The 27,804-nt window shown below is 40.6% G+C and overlaps 1 protein-coding gene across 5 annotated transcripts in view; it reads left to right on the plus strand.

Moving 5' to 3' along the window:
- UMAD1 (UBAP1-MVB12-associated (UMA) domain containing 1) overlaps positions 1-27,804 on the plus strand; it is a 297,864-nt gene that overhangs the window by 29,851 nt on the left and 240,209 nt on the right. For 4 of the 5 annotated variants that reach the window (XR_009735792.1, XR_009735791.1, XM_061413541.1 and 1 more), the window contains exon 2: positions 9,143-9,242. Coding sequence is in view for 2 of the 5 variants with exons in the window: in XM_061413541.1 (XP_061269525.1) it covers positions 9,161-9,242 (82 nt within the window). In the remaining 3 variants the exon portion in view is untranslated. Of the gene's footprint in view, positions 1-9,142; positions 9,243-27,804 lie in introns of those variants that run through there. The other variant, XM_061413544.1, reaches the window with a different exon arrangement.

The following is a 27,804-nucleotide window of genomic DNA, read 5'->3' on the forward strand; positions in this document are numbered from 1 at the left end:
TTTTTTTGGCATTGAGTTGTATGAGTTGCTTGTATATTTTGGAAATTAATCCTTTGTCGGTTGTTCCATTTGCTATTATTTTCTCCCATTCTGAGGATTGTCTTTTCACCTTGCTTATAGTTTCCTTTGCTGTGCAAAAGCTTTTAAGTTTAATCAGGTCCTACTTGTTTACTTTTGTTCTTATTTCCATTACTCTAGGAGGTGGGTCATAGAGGATCTTGCTTTGATTTATGTCTTCGAATGTTCTGTCTCAAGTGTTCTGTTCCTCTAAAAATTGTATAGTTTCTGGTCTTACATTTAGGTCTTTAATCCATGTTGAGTTTATCTTTGTGTATGGTGTTAGGAAGTGTTCTACTTTCCTTCTTTTACATGTAGCTGTCCAGTTTTCCCAGCACCATTTATTGAAGAGGCTATCTTTGCCCCATTGTATATTCTTGCCTCCTTTGTCAAAAATAAGGTGCCCATAGGTGCATGGCTTTATTTCTGGGCTTTCTATCTCATTCCATTGGTCTATATTTCAGTTTTTGTGCCAGTACCATACTGTCTTGATGACTGTAGTTTTGTAGTATAATCTGAAGTCAGGAAGGTTGATTCCTTCAGTTCCATTCTTCTTTCTCAAGACTGCTTTGGCTGTTGGGGATCTTTTGTGTTTCTATATGAATTGTGAAACTTTTTGTTCTAGTTCTGTGAAAAATGCCATTGGTAATTTGATAGGGATTGCATTGAATCTGTGGATGGCATTTGGTAGTATAGTCATTTTCACGATATTGATTCTTCCTAGCCAGGAACATGGACTATCTCTCCATCTACTTATATCATCTTTGATTTCTTTCATTAGTGTCTTAGATTTTTCTGTGTACAGTTCTTTTGTCTCTTTAGGTAAGTTTATTCCTAGATGTTTAATTCTTTTTGTTGGAATGATGAATGGGATTGATTCCTTAATTTCTCTTTCTGATTTTTCATTGTTAATATATAGAAATGCAGCTGATTTCTGTGTATTGATATGTATCCTGAAACTTTGCTAAATTCAGTGATTAGCTCTAGTGATTTTCTGATACTATCTTTAGGGTTTTCTACATACAGTATCATGTCATCTGCAAACAGTGAGAGCTTACTTCTTCTTTTTTGATCTGGGTTACTTTTCTTTCTTTTTCTTTTCTGATTGTTATAGCTTGGACTTCCAGAACTATGTTGAATAATAGTGGTGAAAGTGGGCACCCTTGTCTTGTTCCTGATCTTAGAGGGAATGCTTTCAGTTTTTCACCATCAAGAATAATGTTTGCTGTAGGCTTATCATATATGGCCTTTGCTATGTTGAGGTAGGTTCCTTCTATGCCCATTTTTGGAAGAGTTTTAATCATTAATGGGTGCTGAATTTGGTCAAAGGCTTTTTCTGCATCTCTTGAGATGATCATATGGTTTTTATCTTTCAATTTGTTAATATGGTGTGTCACAGTGATTTGCATATTTTGAAGAATCCTTGCACCCCTGAAATAAACCCAATTTGATCATGGTGTATGAGCTTTTTGATGTGTTGCTGAATTCTGTTTGCTAAAATCAGGAAACACTTTTTGAAGCACCTCTCTCTGTGTCCACAAAGCTCCTTGTTCTAGAACTCTAACAGCATGTGGCAGTGAACTGAACAAGGGACATTGCCACATTGACCTCCAAAGGGGTAGAAAACTGCAGTCCTGATATGTCTCCTGATAGAAGGTTGAGAGCCTGATGGTTCCACGGTTCTCATCTGTGGTCACTGTGTACTCAGGTCTCTCTCCCTATTGTAGGCAAAACAACTCACCCCTTCCCGAGGAGGTGCTTTAACCTTTTGTCCCATTCATTCATGGCAACATGCTCTAAGGTCAGTATGTCTTCATCAGGTTCAGATGTGGTGCTCTTGGTGTGGCAACTTTGTGAACTAAAGAGACCTGCGGTCTGTCCTGCTGCCCTGTCCTGTAACTGGGAGAGGTAATGCCCAAACCGCTCTCACCCAGAAAGGAGGGGGTGGGGGATTGACGGCAGGTGCAGAGGAGGGCAGTTCTGGCATCCCACTGAACAGGCATCTTGGGGGAGCCCCTGCCTTGGGTTGGAGAATGTTAACTAGTTGTGCCTAGATTTGGCTTCCCAGGAGGCCACCCCACCTCCCCAGCAGTCTCCAGCCCCATTGGCTCCACCCTCTTGGAGTTCCTTCCTTTCCCAGTAACTTCCTTGGCTACCACTGAAGTAAGCACTGGAGAGTAGACCCTCCTTGGCAGATTAGCACTTTGCTCTGGCAGCTTTCTGTCTGCAGGGTTGTGGTAAGTATCCAGTAGTCATAGTCCTTTAATCCAGACTGGTAGTCACTACGGCAGCACAGCTCTCCAAAATTTTATTGGTTACTTATCTATTTGATTGTAGTCAGCTTCAAGTATCTGTAGCTAGATCTACAATTTTGGCTAACTGTCTACAATGCGGGAGACCAGGGTTCGAGCCCTGGGTTGGGAAGATTCCCTGAAGAAGGAAATGGCAATCCACTCCAGTACTATTGCCTGGAAAATCCCATGGACAGAGGAGCCTGGTAGACTACAGTCTGTGGGGTCACAAAGAGTCAGACATGACTGAGCGACTTCACTTATAACTATAGTTATATAACTGTAACTGTAACTCTTAGATCCGCTGCATTTCTCATCTTTCACCCTTAAATGTGCCCCCCTTTATTTATCCAATGGTATCTTTTCTCTGTAAGGCTCCAGTTGGACACTATCCTGCTTCGTCTCTATGCCTTCACCCTTCGTGTCCTAAGTGAAGGGCTTCCCTGGTGGCTCAGTGGTAAAGAATCAGCCCGCCAATTCAGGAGACTTGGGTTCGACCCATGCATTGGGAAGATCTCTTGGAGAAGGGCATGGTAACCCACTCCAGTATTCCTGCCTGGAGAAGCCCATGGACAGAGGAGCCTGGTGGGCTACAGTCCATGGGGTCTTAGAGTCAGACACAACCAAGCAACTAACACACACGCACACATTTTCATGCCAGCTGAGGCTTTAGTATCAGGTTGATGATTATATCCTTGACTTGTCCCTTACCAAGACTGAGAAGACATACAGATGGCTAACAAACACATGAAAAGATGCTCAACATCACTCATTATCAGAGAAATGCAAATCAAGACCACTATGAGGTACCATTTCACACCAGTCAGAATGGCTGCGATCCAAAAGTCTACAAATAATAAATGTTGGAGAGGGTGTGGAGGAAAGGGAACCCTCTTACACTGTTGGTGGGAATGCAAACTAGTACAGCCACTATGGAGAACAGTGTGGAGATTCCTTAAAAAACTGGAAATAGAACTGCCTTACGATCTAGCAATCCCACTGCTGGGCATACACACTGAGAAAACCAGAAGGGAAAGAGACACGTGTACCCCAATGTTCATCGCAGCACTGTTTATAATAGCCAGGATATGGAAACAACCTAGATGTCCATCAGCAGATGAATGGATAAGAAAGCTGTGGTACATATACACAATGGAGTATTACCCAGCCATTAAAAAGAATACATTTGAATCAGTTCTAATGAGGTGGATGAAACTGGAGCCTATTATACAGAGTGAAGTAAGCCAGAAGGAAAAACACCAATACAGTATACTAATGCATATATATGGAATTCAGAAAGATGATAACAATAACCCTGTGTACGAGACAGCAAAAGTGACGCTGATGTATGGAACAGTCTTATGGACTCTGTGGGAGAGGGAGAGGGTGGGAAGATTTGGGAGAATGGCATTGAAACATGTAAAATATCATGTAAGAAACGAGATGCCAGTCCAGGTTCGATGCACGATACTGGATGCTTGGGGCTAGTGCACTGGGACGACCCAGAGGGATGGTATGGGGAGGGAGGAGGGAGGAGGGTTCAGGATGGGGAGCACATGTATACCTGTGATGGATTCATTTTGATATTTGGCAAAACTAATACAACTATGTAAAGTTTAAAAAAAAAAAAAGACTGAGATTTAGTTATCTGCTCTTCCTTCAGAGGCGTTCTCTGTTTTAGTTTTAGCTGTTCGGGTTGAGAACTTAGTTGCTTCTTCCAACCTTTTAAGTCTTTGAATGAACTTTATTTTCTTACATTCCTGCCTGTAAGCCAACCAGTTCTTTTCTGATATCATTTCTTTCTTGGATCAGTTTCTTTTTTTTCTTATTCAGTTTTTTTTTTTTTTTTTAAATCTCATTCCTTGTCTTTTCATCTTTTCCTGTTGCTTTTCCATTTAATCTTTTTTTTTTTTTTCCATTTAATCTTGTTTTTTCTTTTTGCCAGATTTAAAGGCCTTGTCTTGAGGATGCCAAACTTTTTCCAGACTTCTCTTATCGCTCCATCATTATATCCAGTAAGCTCTGTCTTTGCAGATTTCATAGGCTCTTCCTTTTCCTTAACTGAAATATTTTCTTTTTCACACAGCTTGTGTTTTTCTTCTCCTTTTTTTTTTTTTTTTTAAATTTTAGAAAGTGAAACCTGCCAGATATGTTTCCAACAAACTGACTCGTTTACCATCTACTCTGATCTACAACTCAGGGCAGGTTGACCTACACAAGTACCCGAACAAATCACAGTTTCTAGAAGGCTTTTGATCAGATAAAATCTTGACTTACCCTCCCTGCTTGATGTTCTGGTTTTGTTGTTCAGTCAGTCTTTGTGACCCCATGGACTGCAGCATGCCAGGCTTCCCTGTTCTTCACTCTCTCCCTGAGTTTGCTCAAACTCATGTCCTTAGAGTCTATGATATCAATCAACCATCTCATCCTCTGTCATCCCCTTCTCCTCCTGCCTTCAATCTTTCCCAGCATCGGGGTCTTTTCCAGTGAGTCAGTTCTTCGAATCAGGTGGTCCAAGTATTGGAGTTTCAGCTTCCGCATAGTCCTTCTAATGAATATTCAGGACTGATTTCCTTTAGGATGGACTGGTTGGATCTCCTTGCAGTCCAAGGGGCTCTCAAGAGTCTTCTCCAACACCATAGTTCAAAAGTAACAATTCTTCAGCACTCAGGCTTCTTTATAGTCCAAGTCTCATATCCATACATGACTACTGGAAAAACCATAGCTTTTACAAGATAGACCTTTGTCAGCAAAGTAATGTCTCTGCTTTTTAATATATTTTCCAGGTTGGTCATAGCTTTTCTTCCAGTGAGCAGGTGTCTTTTAATTTCATGGCTGCAGTTACCATCTGCAGTGATTTTGGAGCCCGAGAAAATAAAGTCTGTCACTGTTTCCCCATCTATTTATGATGAAGTGATGGGGTCAGATACCATGATCTTCATTTTTTGAATGTTGAATTTTAAGCCAGCTTTTTCACTTTCCTCTTTCACCTTCATTGAAAGGCCCTTTAGTTCTTTGCTTTCTGCCATAAGGGTGATGTCATCTGTATATGTGAAGTGATTGATATTTCTCCCAGAAATCTTTATTCTAGCTTGTGCTTCATCCAGCCTGGCATTTCTCATGATGTACCCTGCATATAAGTTAATAAGCAGAGTGACAGTATATAGCCTCGATGTAATCTTTTCGCAATTTTGAACCAGTCCATTGTTCCATGTCGGCTTCTAACATTGCTTCTTGTCCTGCATACAGGTTTCTTAGGAGGCAGATAAGGTGTTCTGGTATTCCCATCTCTTGAAGAATTTTCCAAAGCTTGTTGTGATCCACACAGTCAAAGTCTTTAGCGTAATCAATGAAGCAGAAGTAGATGTCTCTCTGGATTTCCCGTGCTTTTTCTATAATTCAGAGGATATTGGCAATTTAATCACTGGTTCTTCTGCCTTTTCTAAATCCAGCTTGTACATCTGGAGGTTCTCAGTTCATGTACTGTTGAAGCCTAGCTTGGAGTATTTTGAGCATGGTCTTGCTAGCATGTGAAATGAGTACACTTGTGCAGCAGTTTGAACATTCTTTGGCATTGCCCTTCTTTGAGATTGAAATGCAGACTGACCTTTTCCAGTCCTGTGGCCGAGTTTTCCAAATTTGCTGGCATATTGAGTGCAGTACTTTCACAGCATCATCTTTGAGGATTTGAAATAGTTCAACTGGAATTCCATCACCTCCACTAGCTTTGTTCACAGTGATGCGTCCTAAGGCCCACAAGACTTTGCACTCTTGGATGCCTGGCTCTAGGTGAGTGAGCACACCATCGTGGTTATCTGGATCATTAAGATCTTTTTTGTATAGTTCATCTGTGTATTCTTGCCACTTCTTAATATCCTCTTCGGTTAGGTGCATTCTGTCCTTTTTTGTGCCCATCTTTGGATGAAATGTTCCCTGGGTATCTCTTTCTTGAAGAGCTCTCTATTCTTTCCCATTGTTTTCCTCTATTGTTTTCATTAGATAGTTTTCCTCTATTTCTTTGCATTGTTCACTTAGGAAGGCTTTCTTATCTCTCCTTGCTATTCTTTGGAACTCTGCATTCAATGCGTATATCTTTCCTTTTCTCCTTTGCTTTTTTCTTCTCTTCTTTTCACAGCTATTTGTAAGGCCTCCTCAGACAGCCATTTTGCTTTTTTGCATTGCTTTTGTGGGCAAGGTTTTGTTCACTGTCTCCTGCAGTGTTACGAACCTCGTGTAGTTCTTCAGGCACTCTATCAGATCTAATCCCTTCAATCTATTTGTCACTTCCACTCTATAATCATGAGATTTGATTTAGGTCATACTTAAATGACCTAGTGGTTTTCCCTACTTTTTTCAATTTAGGTCTGAATTTGGCAATAAGGAGCTCATGATCTGAGCCGTAGTCAGCTCCTGGTCTTGTCTTTGCTGTTTGTATAGAGCCTCTCCATCTTTGGCTGCAAAGAATATAATCAATCTGATTTCAGTATTGACCATCGGTGATGTTCATGTATAGAGTCATCTCTTGTGTTACTGGAAGAGAGTGTTTGCTATGACCAGTTCATTCTCTTGGCAAAACTCTATTAGCCTTTGCCCTGCTTCATTTTGTACTCCAAGCCACACTTGCCTGTTACAACAGGCAAGTTTGGCCTCGGATATTCTGATATGGGCAGAATATATGAAACTGAAATGGGGGGCACTTGATGCCACGAGGAATTCTGCTTTGCTGTCTCTTGTATCGCTTTGCTAATAGGGACTGTCCTCAGAATGGTACGTGTTCTCCCCAGTTCCCTTTAGCTTCTTTCCCAGTTGTTTTCTAGGAGTTGTTGCCCTGCCCAAATATATAAAGCTGAATGTACAAAGTTCAGTTCAGTTCAGTTGTTCAGTCGTGTCCGACTCTTTGCGACCCCATGAACTGCAGCACACCAGGCCTCCCTGTCCATCACCAACTCCTGGAGTCCATCCAAACCCATGTCCATCGAGTCGGTGATGCCATCCAGCCATCTCAAACTCTGTCGTCCCCTTCTACCTTCAGTCTTTCCCAGCATCAGGGTCTTTTCAAATGAGTTAGCTCTTCACATCAGGTGGCCAAAGTATTGGAGTTTCAGCTTCAACATCAGTCTTTCCAAAGAACACCCAGCACTGATCTCCTTCAGAATGGACTGGTTGGATCTCCTTGCAGTCCAAGGGACCCTCAAGAATCTTCTCCAACACCACAGTTCAAAAGCATCAATTCTTCGGCTCTCAGCTTTCTTCACAGTCCAACTCTCACATCCATACATGACCACTGGAAAAACCATAGCCTTGACTAGATGGACCTTTGTTGGCAAAGTAATGTCTCTGCTTTTTAATATGCTGTCTAGGTTGGTCATAACTTTCCTTCCAAGTAATAAGCATCTTTTAATTTCATGGCTGCAGTCACCATCTGCAGTGATTTTGGAGCCCAGAAAAATAAAGTCAACCACTGTTTCCACTGTTTCGCCATCTATTTGCCATGAAGTGATGGGACTGGATGCCATGATCTTAGTTTTCTGAATGCTGAGCTTTAAGTCAACTTTTTCACTCTCCTCTTTCACTTTCATCAAGAGGCTCTTATTTCTTCACTTTCTGCCATAAGGGTGGTGTCATCTGCATATCTGAGGTTATTGACATTTCTCCCGGCAATCTTGATTCCAGCTTGTGCTTCTTCCAGCCCAGCGTTTCTCATGATGTACTCTGCATATAAGTTCAATAAGCAGGGTGACAGTATACAGCCTTGACGTACTCCTTTTCCTGTTTGGAACCAGTCTGTTGTTCCGTGTCCAGTTCTAAGTGTTGCTTCCTGACCTGCGTACAGGTTTCTCAAGAGACAGGTCAGGTGGTTTGGTATGCCCGTCTCTTTCAGAATTTTCCACAGTTTATTGTGATCCACACAGTCAAAGGCTTTGGCATAGTCTATAAAGGAGAAATTGATGTTTTTCTGGAACTCTCTTGCTTTTTTGATGATCCAGCGGATGTTGGCAATTTGATCTCTGGTTCCTCTGCCTTTTCTAAAACCAGCTTGAACATCTGGAAGTTCACGGTTCACGTATTGCTGAAGCCTGGCTTGGAGAATTTTGAGCATTACTTTACTAGCGTGTGAGATGAGTGCAGTTGTGCGGTAGTTTGAGCATTCTTTGGCATTGCCTTTCTTCGGGATTGGAATGTACAAAGATGTAAGGATAAAGAGGCGAGAGGCTGTGTGTGTGTGGAGGGGGCAGTGCACAGTAATCTCACCAATATAGATATTTGCCTGATAGGGCTTTAAATCTGGCTGCAGTTTTACCATGAATACAGCCCTGAGTGTCTGAATCAGATAACCAGCTCTGGAGGGTGTGTGTAGTGCCTTCTTTTCTTTTCTCAGGTGGCTTCAGTTTCATGCGGCATGATAAAAAATCTGGAGAGGTGGTTTTTTTTTTTTTTTTTCCTTTCCTCAGTCCAGTGTCCAGTTAATGGTTCCTGGGATCCTTTCAGATTTGGTGTTATCTGTTGATTTTAGTTTTACTTGCAGTGATTTCTTGGATTATTTCCTACACGTTCAGAAGTCTAGAGCGGTTGCAGGATTCAAGGCACACAGGCTGTCAAACTGGAAGTCCATCTCCTGATATTCTGGTTTTGCTTTCTGATACTTCTGTTACCTAGAGAGGGCTCGTGTTCTTAAGTTTGGGGATAGAATTCCTAAAAGTCCTTATTGTGATCTCTTTACATTTGGCTTTGTAGTAAGAAGGGTGAAAGTTTCATCTGAATTTGACATAATACCATGTTTGCTTCTGTTTCAGGTAGCAGCAGAAGCAGCAATGTTTCACTTCTTCAGGAAGCCTCTGGAATCTAAGAAGCCGTCAGTGCCCGAGACAGAGGCAGATGGCTTTGTCCTTTTAGGTGAGCGTTTTTCGGGCTTAGTTGTTGTTGTTTAGTGTCTCGGTGGTGTCTGACTCCTTGCGACCCCGTGGACCGTAGCCCACCAGGCTCCTCTGTCCATGGGATTCTTCAGGCAAGAACACTGGAGTGGGTTCCCATTCCCTTCTCCAGGGGATCTTCCCAATCCAGGGATTGAAGCCACATTATTAGATTAATGATTTTTGTTTTAAAAGACTACTTGAAAAGTTGTATGATTGATTTAAAAATATTTTTCTACTAATCCCAGAATTAGTTGATGTATATGAAATGTATAAAAATATGGATCATTAATCACTTGAAATATTATTGTCAAGTCTGACTTTTCTTGTATATCAGTTTGAATGTGTCCTTCGGGTTCAATTTATAAAATCATCCCATTTTTTCTATCCTGTAAGTGAGTCAACCTTTTTAATTATGAAAAGCCAGAAGTCTTGAAGAATTCTTGATAAATTCAGATTGTGTTTGAAGAAACAGGGCTTAGTGCTGCTTATAAATCAGCTTCTGAAATTAAATTAGGCATCTAGTACATAGTTGCTGAATGAGGTACATTTATTTTTTTATTTAAGTAGAGTTGATTTACAATATTACATTAATTTTCAGGGGTACAACATAGTGATTGAATATTTTCGCAGATTAAGTGCCAATAAAAATTATTATAAGAACTGTTATAACGTAATGGCTATAATTGTGCTGTATAGTACATCCTTGTTGCTTATCTTTTTTATATATAGTGGCCTGTATCTCTTAATCCCATACCCCTAACTTGCCCTTCCCTCTCCCTTTTGGTCACCACTAGTTTGTTTTCTGTATCTGTGAGTTTGTCTCTATTTTGCATATGCTTCACTTGTATTATTTTTGTGATTCCACATGTAAGTGATGTCGTACAGTATTTGTCTTTCTGTGATTTATTTCACTAAACATAATGCTCTCTGGGTCCATCCATGTTGTTGCAAATAGCAGAATTTCATTCTTTTTTATGGCTTTTTATTCTTTTTTTCTGTGTGTGTGTGCACGTGCGCATTGCATTTTCTTAGTCCAGTTGTGTGTTGATAAGTACTTGGGTTTTCTCTTGTCTTGGCTATTTTAGATGGTGCTCCTGTGAGCTTAGGGTACATGTATTTTTTTGAGTTAGTGTTTTCATTTTTTCCAGCTATACACCCAGGAGTGGGATTGCTGGATCATATGGCAGCTCATTTTTAGTGTTTTAAGGAACCTCCATTCTGTTTTGCATGGTGGCTACACCAGTTTACATTCCCATCAAGAGTTTTGAAGTACACTTTAAAATCTAAATATGTTAAATAGTGTCTCCTGAATCTTAAGACTAGTTTATTTTCTATTATAAAATTAATCCCTGCTAGTTGTTAAGATTTTAGTGGCTTTAAAAAATACTCCTTTCAACCAGATATTACGCTCTTCCCAAGGGGAGTTCGGAAACATGACGTTTCCGTCGTGTCATTTTCCAGTCCCAAAGAAGGAATTGGCAGTCTTTCGCTGGTTCTTCCCAGCAGCTGTCTTCTCATAGGGCGTTGAGGAGCAACTAAAACCCAGTGTCCCCTGGGGACACCCGTCCTCTTCCACCTGGATTTCCTTCTGCCAGAGTCAGCTCCTTATCTGAGGATTTGCATGAACTCATAGCGTGTTTGCTCTTGACAGTATTTCTCAGGGTCTCCATTTGTAGATTCTGGTTCTCTACGTCTTCTCTCTATATCTTGGCCTAGTCACTCCGAGGTCCCTTGGCATTGGCAGAGGCTCTGTGTGTCTTGACAAGTGGAAGACGGCTTTTTGGGTTTGCAGGTTATGTTGAACTTTTAGGTTAGGCCTTCTAAGAGCCAGGCTCACACCATACCTCTGACGCCACACATTCAGAATGGGTGGGTGGATCTCTGCCTTTTCAGCACTTCTCTTCAGAACCTGGTCTCTTGCAGTAAGGACACGGGGGTTTTACCCCTCTGGCCCTCTTCCATTTCTTGGCCTTAATCTCTGGGAGACCAGAGGAGAGTTTTCGTTATAGTTAAATGCTACCATAAAATATGCTGTCTTTTCCACAGTCATGTTCTGGTAGGTCTGTGGGTTTCCTGGATCTGCTTCCTGGGACCTGGAACAGGGGCTGTAGGTGAGAGTGGTGAGAGCTGTTTTCTCTCTGACCAGATCCGCTGCGTCTGAGGCAAAGTAGTGGGGCATAGTCTGACCAGGGTTGCTGGTTTTTCTGGGGAGCCTCCTGACAGGGATGAAGTGGGGTGCCACCAACCCGGCTGCTTCCCTGGCCCTTCTTACAGTGTCAGGAAATTGTGCTTTGGCTTCTAAGACAGATCATCCCCCAATTCTGTTTCCAATGCTGCCAGTGTTGCTTCCCTCTGACCTGCTGAATTAGCCCAACTAACGGAAAAAACTTCAGGGGTGCCTCTAGTCTCCTGTGATGTTTCTGCCTCTTCTGGAGTTTCACAAAAAGTTCTTTCAGAAATTTGCTCTAGCAATGCCTGGTTCTCCAAACTCTGCTCTGTATTTCTTGTTTTAGAATACCTCTGTAGCCTGGAGAAAGGCATGCAACCCACTCCAGTATTCTTGCCTGGAGAAGCCCCATGGACAGAGGAGCCGGGTGGGCTGCAGTCCGTGGGGTCCCATGGAGTGACACAACTGAAGTGACTTAGCACACAGCTTTAATGCACATGCAGAGAGCTGTGTTTTCCTGTTGTCTCATGATGAGAAATAGTGCACTGACGTGTCTGCGAGCACACAGCTTCTGTAGCTGTACTTGAAGAACTCTTGATCCGTCTTGCCTTCTTCTGTGGCCTGCCACTTGCAACATCACAGAGACAAGTTTTAACCACAGCTGAAAAAGCTGCTGTGGCTGCTGTTTCTAAAATCTCCTCCGGTGTCTGGAGATACACTTCAAGCTTGTAGCTTGAAGATATTTCACTGCCTGTCTTAGCCCAGCAGGGGTTTCTGCCCCCAACTGGTGAAGCTTCTGTTGTGGACTCTACCTTTCTAAGAAAGAGTAGTTTAAGTAGTGGTCCTTACCTGAGGCTCAGAAGACAGAAATGCCAAGAGTTGCTACTTCTTGAGGGAATCTCCAGCTATTACTTCCTCTGGTATGGTTTCACAGACCAGCTGCTCCGTCTGATACCTCTCAGCTCTAACGGTGCCGTTTCCCGTAAGCTGACACGCTGTGTGTTGAGAGCGTTTTTGCAGGGCCATCTTGGCCTGAGTGGGATTTAGCTCCTGCACCACGTGTGCTGTGGTTGAGCAGTCACAGTGAGGCATCATCCTGCCCCAAGCTCAGGACTGTAATTTAATTTCAGGTGCGGCTGGTCCCACACCCTTGTTCAAATGATCCAAGCAAGAGCAGACCCCCACATGTTGACTGAGGCCTCCTGGTCCTTCAGCTGCAGTGTCTACTGATGCTTATCTCGGTTTAGTGCCATTTTTTCCCCCAGGTGTAAAGCTCCAACCCCTCCACCATTTTCCATGAAAAATCCTTGGGTTACTATGGTTATGTGATTTTTTTTCCTCCTAGAATCTTCCAGAAAGTTTTTTTTTGTTTGTTTTGTTTTTATCTCCTGCTTTCAGGAAGAAAAGGAGAGGACAGAGTGCCCTTCTCGCACCTGGTGTTTTTTCAAGTTTAGCTCAGAATAATCTTTATGCCAAAGTGGCATATTTTGGGTTGGTATATCTGCCACCCTTCACCATTTGGGGAAGTTACAAAACCTCCCAGGTATCATTTAGCTTATTTAGAAAATGAGCATGGTAACAATAGGGTTATTCAGGAGATTAAATGAGTTAATGTGTGTAATATGCTTAGGAGAACACTTTGAGTGAGGTGGTCATGTATCTCCATATACGGTGTGTGCTAAATTGCTTCGGTCATGTCCAGCTCTTTGTGACCCCATGGACTGGCCTGCCGGGCTGTCTGTCCATGAGATTTCCCAGGTGAGAATATTGGAGTGGGTTGCTATACCTTCTCTGGTGGCTCAAACCCATATCTTTTATGTCTCCTGCATTCACAGGGTGGTTCTTTACCACTAGCTCCCTGGGAAGCCCCCATATACAGAAGAGGACTTGAAAAAGTTCGCCAGCTTACATGGGCCAGATCTGGAATCAGCCCAGGCCTTCTAACTTCAGAGCCTGTCCTCTTAACCACTAAGCTATCCCTCTTTTTTTTTTTTTTTTTTAAGTCACATTATCATTTAAAATTTTGAGACAGTAGTGACACTTTAAGCTCTTTTTAAAAATTTAAATTGTGTTCAATAATTTTCATATATTCCTTAAGTAACTTTATTATTGAATGGGATTAAAATATAGTGCAAAGGAGAACAGGATTAAATGCCAGAGAAGTATAAATATATCATGTCTGTCAGTTTAACTTTCCCTGAGTTCCCTAGACAATTAATTTTTAAAAGACTAAGTGCTATGCTTTCTTGTTTTCTTTTTTTAATAAAAGAGGGTTGGTTGTGTTATACATAAATTTGGCTTTAATTTTGGCTGCCTCAGACGTTCCACTATTTAATATTTTTAGATACTTAAAAATATTACAATAAACTATAATCTCCTTAATGAAGTTGCGATTGGAAGACAGAGTCAGCCCTCTATTTCCACAAAGTTCCACATCTATGAATTCAACCAACTGCAGATTGAAAATATTGAAAAAAAAAATCCAGAGTGGTCCAGCAAAGTAAAACTTAAATTTGGGGTGTGTCTAGCAACGGTTTCCATGCCATTTATATTGTATCAGGTGTGATGAGTAATTTAAAGTATACAGGAGGGTATGCATAGGTTATATGCAAATACTGCACTGTTTATTTAAGGAACTTGGTGAGCCACTGCAGATTTTAATAAGGGTACTGCAGAAACCTAGGAACAACTATACACTGTTGAGTTAGTGAAATATCCTTCTGCAGTTAAAGCCTTAACTGAGAATTGACCAATAAAACTCAGGATAGGTTATTTGGGAATATAGTAAATTACCTTAAAAAATAGGATGGTAATCTGTTTTTAGAAACTGGTCTAAGTTCTTTTTATCATATGGTTCTACATTAACTTATATAATATCTACTTTCAGAGCATGCTCTGTGTATATGTAAAAAAATTTGAAAAGATATCACATAGGTCAGATGATAGCTATGAACGACTTTTATCAACATGACTCCGTCCTTTGGCATATGTGCTTTGGTTATCATGTGTCCACTCATCTTGCTTGGTCCTTTTGTGCAGTAGATAGATTGCAGGAAAATAATTGTCTGTACGTGTTTCTGTGTGTTTGTTAACTTATAAATGATACACCTAAGTGAAGGCTTAGATTATATCTATACCAAATGAACTTCTTCAGTTCATTTCAGTCGCTCAGTTGTGTCCGACTCTTTGCGACCCCGTGTACCGCAGCACGCCAGGCCTCCCTGTCCATCACCAACTCCCAGAGTTCACCCAAACCCATGTCCATTGAGTCGGTGATGCCATCCAACAGTCTCGTCCTCTGCCATCCCCTCTCCTCCTGCCTTCAATCTTTCTCAGCATTAGGGTCTTTTCAAATGAGTCAGTTCTTCGCATCAAGTGGCCAGAGTATTGGAGTTTCAGCTTTAACATCAGTCCTTCCAATGAACACCCAGGACCGATCTCCTTTAGGATGGACTGGTTGGATCTCCTTGCAGTCAGAGGGACTCTCAAGAGTCTTCTCCACCACCACCGGTTCAAAAGCATCGATTCTTCAGTGCTCAGCTTTCTTTATAGTGCAACTGTCATATCCATACATGACCACTGGAAAAACCATGGCTTTGACTAGACAGACCTTTCTTGGCAAACTGATACCTCTGCTTTTTAATATGCTGTCTAGGTTGGTCACAGTTTTTCTTTGAAGGAGCAAGCATCTTTTAATTTCATGGCTGCAGTAACCATCTGCAGTGATTTTGGAACCCAAGACAATAAAGTCTGTCACTGCTTCCATTGTTTCCCCATCTATTTGCCATGAAGTGATGGGACCAGATGCCATGATCTTAGTTTTATGAATGTTGAGCTTTAAGCCACCTTTTTCATTCTCCGCTTTCACTTTCATCAAGCGGCTCTTTGTTTTTCTTCGCTTTCAAGGTGGTATCATCTGAGTATCTGAGGTTATTGATATTTCTCTCGGCAATCTTGATCCCAGCTTGTGCTTCATCCAGCTCAGCATTTCACATGATGTACTCTGCATATATGTTAAATAAACAGGGTGACAATATACAACCTTGACATGCTCCTTTCCCAGTTTGGAATCAGTCTGTTGTTCCATGTCTCTAGCTCTTGCCTCTTGATCTGAATACAGATTTCTCAACAACTTCTTATCAGTATGGATTCTGTAGAATTTGTTAAGACTGTTATCTTACTTGGCCTTTATAACGTATTTCTAAAAAGGTTAGAGGTTAGAGTAAATTATGTTGTTAAGGGTATAAGTTACCTGTATTTCCCTCCTTGACAATACCTTTTCCCCTAGACATGCCTTCCAACTTAACACAAATAGGTTTGAGGTCACGATTATTAGATGATGTTGCTGAAGTCGACACCCATGACTTGAAACTCAGGGTCTAAGCAGACCCTAGGCTCTTTTATTGATAATAGGGATATATGGGCTGCTTGTACAGAATTAGCTCACTTTTGGACAGAAAGCTTTTTCCGTTAGGGTTTCCAAAGCATTTAGCCTTTGTAAAATGTCGAGTGTGCTAAATAATAGTAAGGAAATTAAAAACAAAAAGGCCTGGTGGGAAAACATCCTTTCGCTTTAACTAGTTCTTATTCTCATAAGGAGGTAATAACTATTCGTTCATTCAGTAATGAAATCGAAGTAATCCTCTAGGGTACTCATTTTACACAAAAACAAATTGCAGTTTTCTTTTGTATCACTGGGTGGCGGTTTTTCTTAGTCTTACACTACTGTTTAAAACCCCAGCAAGCCTGGTACTATTTGTAATTACCAGGGTTTTCTTCTGTTATGACATGTTTAATTGTGCTTTCAAGACATTATCTTTAGGTTGATTACAAATTTACTACTGTAGTATGCAACCTCTTATTTTAAATTAAGGAAAAGAGTATCTGTTGCCTAGATGTTGGCATAAAATCCTTCCAAAACTAAGACAAAGGCATCAATTAGCTTATTATATTATAGAAAAAAAGAAAAATAATAGCAACCAAGAAAAGTCACAGAAAATAAAGTGGAAAGGATTATTGTATATTCACCAACATTGGTGACCAAATAGTGAATGTAACTTTGGAGCAGGCAAATGAAATTGGGCAAACACCATTAAAGAGATTAAAGGAATTGGGTTACAGTAAAACTAAAGTTCATAGTGTTTTTCAGAATATGCAGGTGCTTCTTAAAACTATAGCCTAAGAACTTCTAGCTCCCATTAAGCTAATTATTTTGTAAAACTGATTGAATTTAGAATCAGTTTAGTAATTCACCACAGCTTGAATTTCATCTTTTAAATACTGACACTGAAGTATGTACTTGAGTCTCACCTCTGTTTGCCAGTTTAAATGGTAAATCAGGTTTTGGGAAATAGTGTGTTTAAAGTTTTAAGACTGTCTCCTACTGAATTCCCCATGGTGGGAATCATTGAAATCATGTATACACACTAAAGTTGAACTGTCACATTTTTATGTGGAACTTTTTAGGTAGTGTCTTCGTCTCTGTACTGTGGCCTTTATTTAAAAGTGAAAATCTAGTGGTGTATAATAAAAATTTACATCCCAGAGAATAAGGGACAGTAAGTCACTCTGATTCTGTGTAGGACTGAAGGCTGTAATGAAAACAGCAGTGACAGAAACTAAACAGATTTTCACCATGTGTTTCCCCATCCTTACAAGAGAAGCATAACATCTTCAAAAGAAAGTGTTTATGGGTTAAAAAAGCAACCGACCCTATTAATATCCCTATTAATATCTTACCCATGTATTGTGCTATTCAGAAAAAGTCAAATTGCAGTGAATTTACTTGGCAGTCTTTCTGTTTTTTTCTCTTGACCTTTCAATTCTAAAGGAAGTATGCCAGGATTTTCAACTGAACTCATAGCACAGTTGTTTATTTTCCCATTGAGAAATGGTGAGTCGTGTGTATAATGGATAAAAATGAACAGAATTTGCACATACGTTGCTTCCTAATTCTGGTTCATCTCGTGGCGTTCAGAGGTGAAACGGCTGAGGCCAGACTGTGGGATGTACCACTCTGCCTTGTCTCCTGAAGGGGCAGGATGAGAGGGGGCTTCACGGGGCGGGGCAGAGATGTCCACGAGCTGAGAGGCAGCACAGGCCCCTCCATGGCACACAGTCAATTGTGAGTTGTGAGAAACGGGCTCAGAAGACTCAGCCGACTCAAACGCGAGTTAGGGATCCGTCTCCCTGACTCAGTGAGTCTAACCCTCTTTTGAATTAGGGGGCAGTTTGCAAAAGTGCTGGTGCTGGGGCTTCATCCCTCCATTCTGATTAGACACACGTGGGGTTTGGCCCAGACACTGACTTTTTTTCCAGAGTTTCCCCAGATAGTTCTTGTGAGCATACAAGGCTGAGAACTGCTGCAGTTCACTCTTTATAATTTAGTTATGGACACCATCAAATCATGTGTTAAAACACTTTGACAAAGACCTCATAAAAATACAAAAGTTACAGTTTCTCTTCCACTGCAGTTGAGCCATAAACAAAAAAAATAAAACGACAAAATTTCTAGGTAGAACATCTTTTCAAACATTAAATAAATAGCAGAAAGATTCAGATTTCTAAGGAATGAAATTGGTTTCTTAAATATATTTAGAAACTTAAAACATTTTTTTTTTAATCAGTAAAGCAGTTGAGAAGCATTTTGTCAACTTAATTATACAAATACTAATTCCAACTGGCTTGTAACTCTTTCTGTCTTTGACCATAGCTTATCTAATCTAGAGTAACTTTAGGTAAATTTATTTGACAAATTAACATCTGTGAACTCTTCAGAGCCACTCTGATGTATTTTTTCTTTGAACTGAAGCCATCAGGCAGTCAGATTTTTAGTCCACTCGTTGGTGTAGTTGACCAGTTTACTATGGTACTGTTTCCTGGAGGACACTTTTTCAGCACAACTTCAGTAGGCAAAAAAATGTATGTGTGCTCACCATAGACCATAAATGGGTTTCCTCTAGCATTTACTCAGAGGCTTTCATAATGTTATATCTTCCACATCTGAGACCACTTTAACTGAAAAATTATGATGAATAGCTTTGATAGTTTCAGTTAAAGTTTATTCTTATTTCATTCTGTTAAGGAAATAATAGGGATGAGAATCTAAGTAGAATGTACACTTATGAGCATTGCAGTTTGTACTAGTACTTTAGACAGGGTTGGAAGACCTAAATATTGTCTTGCTAGTAATTTTAATAATACCACAATATTGTTTTATATTTAAGTGGTTGTCTTATTCAGTATCTGTTTTTTCCCATTGTATGCAGCCAAAGCATATTATGAAAGGAAGAGTTCTTATTGAGGTCACACATTAATCTTTCCAAATGTGAATTTCTGAGAATGTGTCTTCTTTCGTTATTATCATGATAGAATTATGGTGGTACCTCAAAATAGCATTCTCTAGTAAACTAAGCCAGAAGAAAAGCTTTTTTAAACTGTTGTTTTTGTTTTTCATATTTAGTACATAAATTTAGAGCTTAGCCATTGGTTAATAACACTATATTACATTATATATTGTTATTCAGTCACTGAATTGAGTTCTTTCAAGAACATACTTCACTTTGATTCTCCCAGGAGCCTGGGAGATCTGATAAAGGTACTAAAACTCATACTACAAGAAAAACATCTTAAATTAGTGTAAGATGGTCTTTTCTTGTTGTGGTAGTCATCAGGTGAACATTCTTGAGCACTTTTCTGTCCTGGACACTCTGCTCCTTGTTTAAAAAAGAATGCAGATTTATGGGCTTGACCCATAACTACTAAAACAGAATCTTTGTAAATATAGCCTAAGAATCAGCATTTTAAAAAAAAGCATTGCAGGTGATTTTTATTCAGGCAAATATTGAGAATCACTGGAATAATTCTTTTATAATGTATGGTAGGAGAGAACATTTTCAGGTGGTGGGAAAGGCTGTAAAGTATGTGCATTCAGAAGAATCTGGAACATATTCAGGGCCAGTAAGCAATTCTTCAGGAGAGAGGGTATGTCAGGGCCACTGGTGAGGAACGAGTCTAGAACTGGGATTTGCAATGGGCCTGTGTGCCATTCTGGGATATTAGAATTCTCTCCTGTTGTCAGTAATGAACTATCAGATATCTGACCATTTTAAAACAGTGAAGTATTGTTTGGGTTTTTATTTTATTGGAAATTTGTTAATTATTAATTAAATTAATAATTAAATTAATGAAATTTATATAATTATAAATTATAAATATAATTAATTAAATTAATAATTAAATTTCCAATTTAAATTGTTAATTTAAAAAAATGGAGCTAATTTAATAATTTCATCCCATTGAGAATTGTTTTTTAATGGAAAGCATGATCACCTCTTGAATGCATTGCTGAGACGGTGCACACACACTCATGCCAGGTGGACGGAATGTGATAAGGAGACAATCAGCCAATGAATTGCCTGGGGCCGCCAGGCTGCAAGTCACTCTCTCAGACACTTCCAATTCCACCTTCTCCACATCTGTTAGTTTCGACATAGTGTAGGAGTAGATAGGAATAGAAGCTACTAGTTTTCCTTCTATATTTGCTTCTCTCTACTTCTTTGCTAGAGGTATTTTATCCAGCCACGTGGCCATTTTGTGGTTGGGTGTGGAATTTTGATGAAATTCCTGGCCCACATGATTTAAGGAGGAACGTCGTACTACAGGTTTTATGGAACCTTTTAAATGCACAGCTGGTGTGTACCTTCCACCTCTCCCCTGCCCCTAACTTTTCTCACGCTGGAGCACGGATATGATGGTTTGATGGTGCACAAGCTGCCATCTTGGATCATGAAGACTAGAGTGCATTGTGAGGATAAATGAAGAATAAGTGGGGAAGAGCCTGGGTCCTTAAAAAGACTGTGGAGTTGCTGCAACAGCCCCATAATGCTTGCCTTTGAACTGCTTTTATGCGAGACAGGGATAAACTTCTGTGTGAGCCACTATTTTATTTTGTCATCTGCAGATGATCAAACCCAGGTACTGAACTGGAAACCATAATATTCAGATTCCAAGTTCCATCATTTTCTTGCTGTGGATCAAGCAGGCTCCTTAGCCTTTCAGCCTCATTTTCCTTCCGTATAAAAAGTTAATAGCATTATGGCTTCCTCACGACGTTGTTAGAGAAGAGCAATGAGAGGGGACTTCACACCGATTTCTTCACTTACAGAAGTGAGAATAAGAAGTTCACTTGCTAATCCTGATGAGCTCGGCAGCATGCTAGGGAGAATGATTCCGAGCCAGCCTCTCAGGGCTCAGCTGGAGAGAATGCAGTGATCATTACTACTGTAGATTGTAGGCAAGGGAATGGTAAGCACCCTATGACCCATAGGTCTTTCTTCCACTCACCCTGGAAGGCCATTGCATGCTTCTGCAGTGAGTCCAGCAAATAGTCCATTCATATCCGTTAAATGCTGAAATGTTTATAAAGTGTGCATTAACTAGTGGAACGTTATTAAAGAATTGAGAAATGTTGCTACACTCTGGTTATCAGAAAGTTAGAAACTGATTCATTCTCTGCTATCAGTATTTCCATCAAAAATGGCATGTACTTTTATGGCCATGCATATGTGTGTGTGTATGATATTTTTAATGAGAAGTATTAAGAATACTAAAGCTTTATATGGTAGTATTAATGACTTAAAAGCATCATTGTCCTGAGATTTTTTTCAGTATTCAAAGTCAAATAGCTCAGCCCTAAACTTATGAAATGACTTATTTTTGTTTCTGGCATCTATTATTTCCTGATGCACAAGCTGAAAATATGCTTGGCAGCGCCGGAGGAAAACTGTAACCCTTAAAATAGTTTGATGGATTGCTTAAAGGAATTGATAACTGTGATAACCAGTGATTGCCCTTGTTGTTATCACTGTGTTAGGGGGTCTTAGCCATGATGAGTTTGAGTGGAGTGCTCTGGAAGCCTCCTGAAATTACAAGCAAAATACTGTGTTTGCATTTTTGGGTGAGAAGGGTTTCTGAATTTTATCAGATTGTCAAAGATCTGTGACCCTAAAAAGGTTAAATAGTGACTTTTCTATCTATGGCTAGGTATACCAGTCTTTACTAGCCACTTGGGCTGTGGTATGTTAGGGATTTTTTCATGACAGAGACAGATTACATCCTATTGGCTGCTTTTACTAATTTGGGTTCACAAAACAGAATGATTTTTGAGCAGCTAAATAAAAATTAGGGAATAATTACTACTAGTAAGATATATAGCAGATAAGAGATGTCTGTAAGGAGGTTACAGTCTATATCACAAGAGGTGCAAAAATGAAAGTCAAGAAACATTACAAAACAGTAACATCAAACACTTAAGAAACTGATAGAATGACTTATATCATGGTGGTCTCAGTGCGTTAATTTGACATTGCTTCTCTGTCTTATGCTGTCAGTTACACTCAGTATGAGTATATTTACTTTTCCAGGGATGCCTTCAGGACATGGTGCTGTGATTAGGTTTTTCTCGTTCAAAGAACTAAAAAAATAGGCAAATGATAATGGATATGTATAGATCCCAAACTGTGGTTGGGGAATGTTTTTACTTGTTATCTTAAACGTATAATTAGTAGCTAGTAATGACAGTTTGCTCTTGGTTTACCTCCACGTGGACCTCTCACGATTTGAACCAGGATGTTTTTCTGCTGCCAGGCTCAGGGCCCAGTGTTCCCTTTGTGCAGATGCCCGGCCTGGTCCGCTTTGTCCGTATCCTGTTACAGTCAGATCCCACATGAAACCTTGCCTTTCGGTCTCTAGAGAGCTCTGCCTTTGATCTCATGGTGTACATTTTCTCCCATCACTTATTTGCTTCTTAATCACATAGCAGCTCCTATATCGTTGTTTTGTAATGTTATTTAAACTTTTTAATGTTTTGCCACTTAGATGGTAGCCATACAGATCCCTTGTCTGCTGTGTATCTTACATAATAGTCAGCATGAGGATTTCCATAAAATATATCCTCCATCCATAAATTGTTAACAGGTTTGGAAAGTGTTAGTTGCTCAGTCATGTCTGATTCTTTGGGACCCCATGGACTGTAGCCCACCAGGCTCCTCTGTCCATGGGATTCTCCAGGCAAGAGTACTGGAGTGGGTTGCTGTTCCCTTCTCCAGGGGATCTTCCCAACCCAGTTATCACACCTGGGTCTCCTGTATTGCAGGCGGATTCTTTACTGTCTGAGCCACCAAGGAAACCCCAAAACAGGTTTTGGAATAACTTCTAAATCACTTGGTATTTGGTTAGAAAACTTGGTAATGACTTCTATTAAGGTGTTTTTCCAGTGAAAATATACCTTTGTTTGGCTTCTGTCACCCATCTCCTGGACTTAAATTTTACAAATTTTAGTTATTACTGCAAAAGAAATTAAGTATTCAGAGCAGTTTCGCCTGCCCCAAATCCATGCCCCCTTCTTCCACACCTCAAAGGATGCTCTTTCCTCTGTGTGGCCATGTGTTTCAAGAGAGACTGGCCTTCCTTCCACCCATGGGAGGGCAGTTCCAATTTGTCTCTGCCAGTCAGGGTGGTCCAGTCCACCTTGCCAGCTTGGGCACCTGTGACCGTTTTCACTAGTTGGACCTGAAGGGCTCATAGGCAGACCCTGCAGAGACAGCCACCCCTCCCCTGGCAGCTGTTTTATCTCGATGAAATGCCTGATGCGTTTATATCCATTGTTGCTATCTTTGCTGAGGAGAGGTAGCCTGAGACAGAGGGAACGTGTTGAAGATGGCAGAATAAAATGTGGAAGCCACCTGCTCTGTGATGACACTGCTCAACTAATCTGTTTACTGATGAGCTTCCCTGTGCTCAGATGGTAAAGAATCTGCTGGCAGTGCAGGAGACCCAGGTGCAATCCCTGGGTTGGGAAGACCCCCTGGGGAAGGGAATGGCAACCCACTCCAGTATTCTTCCTGGAGAATCCCGCACGCAGAGGAGCCTGGGGGGCTACAGTTCATGGAGTTGCAAAGAGTCAGACGTGACTGAGGAACTGACACTTTCACACTTTGACCTGGTCCATGATGACACTGCTGTTTACTAGCTTGGGAGTTGTCAACCTCTGGGTTTCTTGTTAGGTGGGATAATAAGTTCCTTGGTTAAAGTTTAAGCCACTTTGGGGTTGACTTCTGTTACTTGCAGCTGAAATGTCTGGACTGATGTTGAAAGATGTGCATGCAGTGATGCATCCTCCTGGCTCAGTCTCTGTTGGCAGAGCCCCTCTTAGTGTTTGCTGTCCAGACGTTGTGGACTACATGTCAGGTTATTCAGTTGATTTATATATAGGCAAGGTTTATATCTATGTCCTGCAGGACTCAACTGTTAACAGACCAGTGTGTGAAAATAATCTTGAGCTACATTTCAAGTGAAAGGACTAGACTGCCAGTTCAGTTCAGTCGCTCAGTCATGTCCGACTCCTTGTGACCCCATGAACCGCAGCACGCCAGGCCGCCCTGTCTGTCACCAACTCCCGGACTCCACCCAAACCCATGTCCATTGAGTTGGTGATGCCATCCAACCATCTTATCCTCTGTCATCCCCATTCTCCTCCTGCCCTCAATCTTTCCCAGCATCAGGGTCTTTTCAAATGAGTCAGCTCTTCGCATCAGGTGGCCGAAGTACTGGAGTTTCAGCTTCAACATCAGTCCTTCCAATGAACACCCAGGACCGATCTCCTTTAGGATGGACTGGTTGGATCTCCTTGCAGTCCAAGGGACTCTCAAGAGTCTTCTCCAACACCACAGTTCAAAAGCATCAATTCTTCTGCACTCAGCTTTCTTTATAGTCCAACTCGCACATGCATACATGACCACAGGAAAAACCATAGCCTTGACTAGATGGACCTTTGTTGACAAAGTAATGTCTCTGCTTTTGAATATGCTATCTAGGTTGGTCATAACTTTCCTTCCAAGGAGTAAGCGTCTTTTAATTTCATGGCTGCAGTCACCATCTGCAGTGATTTTGGAACCCCCCAAAATAAAGTCTGACAGTGTTTCCACTGTTTCCCCATCTATTTCCCATGAAGTGATGGGACCGGATGCCAGAGTTATATGTAAATATTTCAAAAGGTCTGCATCAGAAGGATCTGTATCTCGATTTTGCTAGTGACAAGGGAGGCCAGGCCTCTGCTACACAGCAACTGGTGAACTATCATGTTAGTTGTTGGGAGATCAGGAAAGGAGTTCAACACACTAACATCGTCACTTTTTAATATACATAGGCAATCTACTGTGTCTTAGTTATATTTTAAGAAATTGGTTGGTAGGCCTAGATTGGTGTGCAACACGTTGTAATTTGTCCCATCTAAAGTAATGAAGAATAGGTTCCCTGGTGCATTTTCCTACATGTCCAGTTTTCAGGAATGGATTATTGATATTACTTAGGCAATTCCTTTCTAATATGAACCAGCTATTTTATTAAGTCAGCAGTCCTGCTAATGATAATATGGTCTTAAACTTAATATAAACTTAAGCAACTCACCTCTAGGACTCATATAGCTTTGTGTGTTACAGATTTAGAATGTACTGTTTTCAAAAATCCTAAAGGCATTAAGTGAAGTCATAATTCTCTTTTTAAACTTGGAAAATTGGGAGAAAAATTGAAATGTATATGTTTCCTTTGGTCATCCCCAATAATTCTAAAGTCATTTTTTAAAGCTTAAAAACCAATATATGTTATATTTTTACTTGAATTGCACATTAATTATGTTCAGTACATCAGATTTTTAAGAAGAGTTTTTAAAAGCAGTGGTAAAACTTTCATTAATCTTATTTTTGAATGTTTACATTTTGAAATTATAAATTGAGCTATGGTTTATAATTTATAACATTCTGCTATTAAAGAGTGGGAGTGAGGCAGCATATAATTTTTAGTGCTGGAAGGAGATCTTAAAGATAGTTTTATGTAGCCTCATATGTAAGTATTTTTGAGTGAGAGTTGTATATCAGAATACTTTGAGATACATGCATTCTTTTTTTTTGGTTTGGGGGAGATAGAAAGGTAAATAGTATATAGAAGCTCCCTTATAGAAAATACCAAATTATGATAGGAACCCATTATCGTAAAAGCATTCCCTTCACGGTGAGATATAAATGCCTTTCTAGCCTCTGGGCATCTTTTTATTGCTAAAGTTGGGTTAAATTTACCACCACAAAAATTCAGTTATGATTTCTACCTCTTAGGAAAATAAGCGAATGCATCCAAATATATTTTAATGTGCTCGGTTCAGATAAACGTTTCCATTCCCTGAGGGAGAGCAGTTTCAGCTGCTTTTATGTCTCCACCATTACAGGACTTGAAGCATGTGGCGCGAGTGTGTTGTTACTTCTCAAGCTGCATTCCCTGTGCACCTTCCTAGAGCTGGGCAGAGGTGCTGTACCCCCCAACACTGGATAAGAGTGTTCTCTTCACAGTTAGTGGGAAAAAGGAAGCGGATGGAATTGCAGTTTTTTCATTCTGAAATTTTTCTTAAATTCAAGAGAGAGCCAACATTAAGGTGGGCAGGTAACACGTATGAAGAAGGCGCAAAGGGTTATTAAAGGAAGAACTTGCCAACAGAAAATCATATTTACTTCTGTAGCTGTTTTATTCTTTGAACATTTGTAGTCATAGTCATGGTTTTATATTTTATTTTATAGCCTAAAATAAATTGAAGATTGTGTGTGTGCTAAGTCGCTTCAGTCACGTCCAACTCTGTGCGACCCCATGGACTGTAACTCTGCAGGCTGCTTTGTCCATGGGATTCTCCAGGCAAGAATACTGGAGGGGGTTGCCATGCCCTCTTCCAGGGGATCTTCCCGACCCAGGATCGGACCTGTGTCTCTTACGTCTCCTGCATTGGCAGGCGGGTACTTTACCAGCATCACCTAATGGCAATTTAAACTTAGACTAATTAAGTGTAATGTTTTGTCTAAAATTATAGTTTATGTGGTAGAATATGAAATACCAATATTTCATCGTGTTGTGCAAAGAGTATTTAGACTTCCAGAAATTTCATGGCCTTCGCTGTGGAAAAGATTTCCAAGGAGAAGGCGACTCTGCTGCTGATTGTCTTCCTCATCACATGCGACTCAGACCACTTTACTGGAGCACGGATTCTTCACGTGGTGAATGAGCAAGTCAACTAGACTTTTATCTCTGAAGTGGTGGTTTGTTTTTAATAGCTTAACAGTTTAGTGATACCTTCTGGGTTCTCTGTATTTAAGGCAACTGACAGATCCTTCAAATTCTTCTCATCTCTGTTGGAGTAAATTGTTGGTACTGAAGTGTTTTCTGATACTTCGAGTTCTCTCTCAGGAGGATAAGAAATCAGTCCGCCAGCTGCCAATAAAAAGTCAGTGTGAAGTTTTTTTAGTTGAAATTTTATGTAGCTAATAGCCCCAATTTAGCCTGACTCATCTCTTATGAAAATAGTCCTGAAAACAGAAGGAACGTCTTATAACCACACCAAGATGCAAAGGTGACAGCTTAATGCCAGAATCTGGGCTGCAGTTAGACTGAGAAGAAGCTAGCTAATCTCCTACACGTGGCACAGGATGTTGAGTCCTACATCCTAAGTACGTAGAGCTTGGCGGTCATCCTACTCGATCCCTGGGATTCTGTTCTGTGAAGGAAGCAAGGACTTTGTTCCTTTTCTGCACGTCCCTCCTACACAACACTATCTTTCTTCATTCCAGAAAACAGCTGGTCAGCAAGCAGAAGAGGCACTGTGATGATGGAGACCTACCAGGGGGTAGAGTTTGCACCAGTAGAACAATGGAGGCAAGAATAGAGATTAAATTTTTATTTTTATTCTTTTAATGTCCTTATAAGGACCAAGAGGTAGCAATTGGAGGAAAAGGACATTCCAAGAGAGAAGAGTTACACTGAGAGGAAGCCTAGGAAAAAGATGCAAATAGATTGTGTGTTCTGGCCTGCCTCCAGCTGGTGGGAATTTATCTTTGAACAATCTTTATGAAAGACAGATTGGCGATGTGTATCAGACGCTTCCCAGGTGGTTCAGTGGTAAAGAATCCCCTGCCAATGCAGGAGACCTAGGTTCAATCCCTGGGTTAGGAAGATCCCCTGGAGAAGGAAATGGCAACCCACTCCAGTATTCTCACCTGGAAAATCCCATGGACAGAGGAGCCGGCAGGCTACAGTCCGTGAAGTTGCAAAGAGTCGAACATGACTTAGCAATTCAACAGCAGCAGCGGCAGTATCCGAAGCTTTAAAGAAGTAGATTCTCTTTGCTTTATGCTGTGTTATACTAAGTCGCTTCAGTAGTGTCCGACTCCTCGTGACCCATGGACTGCAGCCCGCCAGGATCCTCTATCCATGGGGATTCTCCAGGCAAGAATACTGGAGTGAGTCTCCATTTTCTTTTCCAATTTGTCATCAAAATGTAAAC

This window comes from Bos javanicus, chromosome 4 (genome assembly GCF_032452875.1).
Source record: "Bos javanicus breed banteng chromosome 4, ARS-OSU_banteng_1.0, whole genome shotgun sequence".
NCBI classification, from domain to species: Eukaryota; Metazoa; Chordata; class Mammalia; order Artiodactyla; family Bovidae; genus Bos; species Bos javanicus.